Source organism: Callionymus lyra, chromosome 8 (assembly GCF_982586985.1).
Source record: "Callionymus lyra chromosome 8, fCalLyr1.hap1.1, whole genome shotgun sequence".
Lineage (NCBI taxonomy): Eukaryota > Metazoa > Chordata > Actinopteri > Syngnathiformes > Callionymidae > Callionymus > Callionymus lyra.
In genome coordinates this window covers 29909937-29916500 of record NC_141825.1, presented here as the reverse complement: position 1 = coordinate 29916500, position 6564 = coordinate 29909937, and the positions used below count along the sequence as shown (strand labels likewise).

The following is a 6564-nucleotide window of genomic DNA, read 5'->3' as shown; positions in this document are numbered from 1 at the left end:
AAATACTAGAGGTAGATACTATAGTAGTACATGAAATACTTGATGTAGATACTATAGTAGTACATGAAATACTAGAGGTAGACACTATAGTAGTACATGAAATACTAGAGGTAGATACTATAGTAGTACATGAAATACTAGATGTAGATACTATAGTAGTACATGAAATACTAGATGTAGATACTATAGTAGTACATGAAATACTAGATGTAGATATGTAGTAGTACATGAAATACTAGATGTAGATACTATAGTAGTACATGAAATACTTGATGTAGATACTATAGTAGTACATGAAATACTAGAGGTAGATACTATAGTAGTACATGAAATACTTGATGTAGATACTATAGTAGTACATGAAATACTAGAGGTAGATACTATAGTAGTACATGAAATACTAGAGGTAGATACTATAGTAGTACATGAAATACTTGATGTAGATACTATGGTAGTATATGAAATACTAGATGTAGATACTATAGTAGTACATGAAATACTAGATGTAGATACTTTAGTAGTAAATGAAATACTAGAGGTAGATACTATAGTAGTACATGAAATACTAGAGGTAGTTACTATTATAGTATTATAGAAATACTAGATGTAGATACCATAGTAGTACATGAAATACTTGATGTAGATACTATAGTAGTTCATGAAATACTAGAGTTAGATACTATTATAGTATTATAGAAATACTAGATGTAGATACTATAGTAGTACATGAAAAACTAGATGTAGATACTATTATAGTACATGAAATACTAGATGTAGATACTATAGTAGTACATGAAATACTAGATGTAGATACTATAGTTGTACATGAAATACTTTATGTAGATACTATATTAGTACATGAAATACTAGATTATTACTATAGTAGTAGATGAAATACTAGATTTATACTTTAGTAGTACATGAAATACTAGCTAGAGATACTATAGTAGTTCATGAAATACTAGAGGTAGATACTATTATAGTATTATAGAAATACTAGATATAGATACTATAGTAGTACATGAAATACTAGATGTAGATACTATAGTAGTACATGAAATACTAGATGTAGATACTATAGTAGTACATTAAATACTTTATGTAGATACTATAATAGTACATGAAATACTAGACTATTACTATATTAGTAGATGAAATACTAGATTTATACTTTAGTAGTACATGAAATACTAGCTAGAGATACTATAGTAGTTCATGAAATACTAGAGGTAGATACTATTATAGTATTATAGAAATACTAGAGGTAGATACTATTATAGTATTATAGAAATACTAGATGTAGATACTATAGTAGTTATACCAGATTATTACTATATTATTCCCACACGTGTTCGACAGAAGTTCGTGACCGGAAGGGGCGGGGTCTCGAGGGGGCGTGTCTACGCGCAGCTGAACTTTCTCCCAGATCCAAACTTCTCTGCTGACAGTGAGTCTAGAAAGATGGACTTGTTCTGGACCCTGTTGGTCCTGCTGGTCCTGCTGGTCCTGTTGGGTCTGCACCTGCTGAGGGGGTCTCAGTACCTTGTGGACGAGACCCTCTACATGGTTCGGAGCCTCGCTCTGGGCTTCAGGCTCGTGCGCTACAAGAAGGTCCGGCCGTTCTACAGCATCCTGGACCGGTTCCTGGACACGGTCCGGCAGAACCCGCGCAAGGTTCTGCTGGTGTTCGAGGGCCAGAGCTTGACGTACGACGACGTGGACCGTCAGAGCAACAGGTTGGCTCGAGTCCTGCAGCAGCACGCCGGGCTCCAGGAGGGCCACACGGTGGCGCTGTTCCTGCCCAACGAGCCCAGCTACGTCTGGACCTTCCTGGCTCTGGCGAAGCTCGGCTGCCCCGCGGCTCTGCTCAACTACAACATCCGCTCCAGGTCCCTGTTGCACTGCTTCTCCTGCTGCGGGGCCAAAGTTCTGATCGCGTGCGCAGGTGAGGTCACGGGGGCCCCCCGCTGAGGGGCCCCTCAGGAGGTCAAAGTTCACCTCTTTTCCTTGAAAACACGTGACTCCCGTGAACGTCAACAACTCGACGAGCAAATACTTGGTTCTTAACAACAAATACACTTTCACTGGTAAAGACTCACAACATCTCTGACACTTAATATTTATAAAGTATTTTCTTGTGATTAAGTTCAATAAATTGTTTATTATGATTAAGTTAATAATCATTAAGATCCTAAAGATCTGACTCAACATCTGACTCAACATCCGACTCAACATCCGACTCAACATCTGACTCAACATCCGACTCAACATCCGACTCAACATCTGACTCAACATCCGACTCAACATCTGACTCAACATCCGACTCAACATCCGACTCAACATCTGACTCAACATCCGACTCAACATCTGACTCAACATCTGACTCAACATCCGACTCAACATCTGACTCAACATCTGACTCAACATCTGACTCAACATCTGACTCAACATCCGACTCAACATCCGACTCAACATCCGACTCAACATCCGACTCAACATCTGACTCAACATCCGACTCAACATCCGACTCAACATCTGACTCAACATCTGACTCAACATCTGACTCAACATCTGACTCAACATCTGACTCAACATCTGACTCAACATCCGACTCAACATCCGACTCAACATCTGACTCAACATCTGACTCAACATCTGACTCAACATCCGACTCAACATCCGACTCAACATCTGACTCAACATCTGACTCAACATCTGACTCAACATCCGACTCAACATCCGACTCAACATCTGACTCAACATCTGACTCAACATCTGACTCAACATCCGACTCAACATCCGACTCAACATCCGACTCAACATCTGACTCAACATCCAACTCAACATCTGACTCAACATCTGACTCAACATCCGACTCAACATCCGACTCAACATCCGACTCAACATCCGACTCAACATCCGACTCAACATCCGACTCAACATCTGACTCAACATCTGACTCAACATCTGACTCAACATCTGACTCAACATCCGACTCAACATCCGACTCAACATCTGACTCAACATCCGACTCAACATCCAACTCAACATCCGACTCAACATCTGACTCAACATCCGACTCAACATCCGACTCAACATCCGACTCAACATCTGACTCAACATCTGACTCAACATCTGACTCAACATCTGACTCAACATCTGACTCAACATCCGACTCAACATCCGACTCAACATCTGACTCAACATCTGACTCAACATCCGACTCAACATCCGACTCAACATCCGACTCAACATCTGACTCAACATCTGACTCAACATCTGACTCAACATCCGACTCAACATCCGACTCAACATCCGACTCAACATCTGACTCAACATCCGACTCAACATCCGACTCAACATCTGACTCAACATCCGACTCAACATCTGACTCAACATCCGACTCAACATCCGACTCAACATCCGACTCAACATCTGACTCAACATCTGACTCAACATCCGACTCAACATCCGACTCAACATCTGACTCAACATCTGACTCAACATCCGACTCAACATCCGACTCAACATCTGACTCAACATCCGACTCAACATCCGACTCAACATCCGACTCAACATCCGACTCAACATCCGACTCAACATTCGACTCAACATCTGACTCAACATCTGACTCAACATCTGACTCAACATCTGACTCAACATCCGACTCAACATCCGACTCAACATCCGACTCAACATCCGACTCAACATCTGACTCAACATCTGACTCAACATCCGACTCAACATCTGACTCAACATCTGACTCAACATCTGACTCAACATCCGACTCAACATCCGACTCAACATCCGACTCAACATCCGACTCAACATCCGACTCAACATCCGACTCAACATCCGACTCAACATTCGACTCAACATCTGACTCAACATCTGACTCAACATCTGACTCAACATCTGACTCAACATCTGACTCAACATCTGACTCAACATCCGACTCAACATCCGACTCAACATCCAACTCAACATCCGACTCAACATCTGACTCAACATCTGACTCAACATCTGACTCAACATCTGACTCAACATCTGACTCAACATCTGACTCAACATCCGACTCAACATCCGACTCAACATCCGACTCAACATCCGACTCAACATCCGACTCAACATCTGACTCAACATCCGACTCAACATCCGACTCAACATCCGACTCAACATCCGACTCAACATCCGACTCAACATCCGACTCAACATCCGACTCAACATCCGACTCAACATTCGACTCAACATCTGACTCAACATCTGACTCAACATCTGACTCAACATCTGACTCAACATCCGACTCAACATCCGACTCAACATCCGACTCAACATCCGACTCAACATCCGACTCAACATCCGACTCAACATCCGACTCAACATCCGACTCAACATCCGACTCAACATCCGACTCAACATCCGACTCAACATCTGACTCAACATCCGACTCAACATCCGACTCAACATCTGACTCAACATCTGACTCGTTTGTGACGTTGATTCTGGAGACGAAGAGAACGTTTCAAACATCTTTCATCCACTAGAGCTTCAGGCTGCAGTGGAAGAGATCCTGCCGACGCTCCAGGAAGACGGCGTCTCAGTCTTCCTGCTGTCGGACTCGAGTCAGACTCCAGGGATCCAGTCTCTGACGGACAAGATCCCGAGAGCCTCGGATCTGCCGCTGCCTCGAGAGCTGCGAGCGAACGTCACCGTCCGGAGCACAGCGCTCTACATCTACACCTCTGGGACCACAGGTACGTGATGGATGGATGGATGGATGGATGGATGGATGGATGGATGGATGGACGGACGGACGGACGGACGGACGGACGGACGGAATAACAACAATAATAACAACAATAATAACAACATGAAGAATAATAACAACAATAATAACAACATGAAGAATAATAACAACAATAATAACAACAATAATAACAACATGAAGAATAATAACAACAATAATAACAACAATAATAACAACAATAATAACAACAATAGTAACAACAATAATAACAACAATAATAATGTTGCTGCTGAAGAAGAGTTTGACAGATTCATAAACAATGTTGAGTTTAACGTTTGAATGAACGCGACCAGACTGAACTTTATCTGACTGTTGTCGACGTTCCTTCAGCACAGCGCCATCTAGTGGACGAACAACACAACGTTTGACTTGATTCTGTGCGCCTCATAATCCGTGAGGAAATTTATATAATTGTTTTGTCCACATGAGTAACGAGTGTTTTTACGAAGGTTTACCTAAAGCTGCCGTCGTGACTCACGAGAGAGTCTGGGCCGCTTCCTTCATCCAGGCCGTCTGTGGAGTCACTTCCAAGGACGTCCTGTACGTCAACCTCCCGCTTTACCACAGTGCAGGATTCTTGATCGGCCTGACCGGAGCCATCGACCGAGGTGAGTCAGTGTGACTCACTGTGACTCACTGTGACTTACTGTGACTCACTGTGACTCACTGTGACTCTATGTGACTCTATGTGACTCACTGTGAATCACTATGACTCAGTGTGACTCAATGGGACTCACTGTGACTCTATGTGACTCAATGTGACTCTATGTGACTTACTGTGAGTCACTGTGACTCAGTGTGACTCACTGTGACTCACTGTGACTCTATGTGACTTACTGTGACTCACTGTGACTCTATGTGACTTACTGTGACTCACTGTGACTCTATGTGACTTACTGTGAATCACTATGACTCAGTGTGACTCTATGTGACTCACTGTGAATCACATAGACTCAGTGTGACTCTATGTGACTTACTGTGACTCACTGTGACTCTATGTGACTTACTGTGAATCACTATGACTCAGTGTGACTCAATGGGACTCACTGTGACTCAGTGTCACTCACTGTGACTCAGTGTGACTCACTGTGACTCACTGTGACTCAATGTGACTCAATGTGACTCAATGTGACTCACTGTGACTCACTGTGACTCAATGTGACTTACTGTGACTCACTGTGACTCAGTGTGACTCAGTGTGACTCACTGTGACTCAATGTGACTTACTGTGACTCACTGTGACTCAGTGTGACTCAGTGTGACTCACTGTGACTCAGTGTGACTCAGTGTGACTCACTGTGACTCACTGTGACTCTATGTGACTTACTGTGACTCACTGTGACTCATTGTGACTCAATGTGACTCAATGTGACTCACTGTGACTCAATGTGACTCAGTGTGACTCAATGTGACTCAATGTGACTCTATATGACTCACTGTGACTCAGTGTGACTCAATGTGACTCAATGTGACTCAATGTGACTCTATGTGACTCTATGTGACTCACAGTGACTCCGTGTGACTCAATGTGACTCAATGTGACTCTATGTGACTCACTGTGACTCACTGTGACTCAGTGTCACTCACTTTGACTCAGTGTGACTCAGTTTGACTCACTGTGACTCACTGTGACTCAGTGTGACTCAGTGTGACTCACTGTGACTCTGTTGTGACTTACTGTGACTCACTGTGACTCAGTGTGACTCAGTGTGACTCAGTTTGACTCAGTTTGACTCACTGTGACTCACTGTGACTCT

The 6564-nt window shown here is 43.0% G+C and overlaps 1 protein-coding gene across 1 annotated transcript in view; it reads left to right on the top strand.

Moving 5' to 3' along the window:
* Positions 1-1461: 1461 nt before the first annotated feature.
* Positions 1462-6564, top strand: part of LOC148074547 (long-chain fatty acid transport protein 2-like) — a 78721-nt gene continuing 73618 nt past the window's right edge. Inside the window, exons 1-3 of the mRNA XM_087798293.1 lie at positions 1462-1945; positions 4545-4754; positions 5257-5415. Coding sequence (XP_087654419.1) covers positions 1462-1945; positions 4545-4754; positions 5257-5415 — 853 coding nt within the window. The remainder of the gene's footprint in view (positions 1946-4544; positions 4755-5256; positions 5416-6564) is intronic.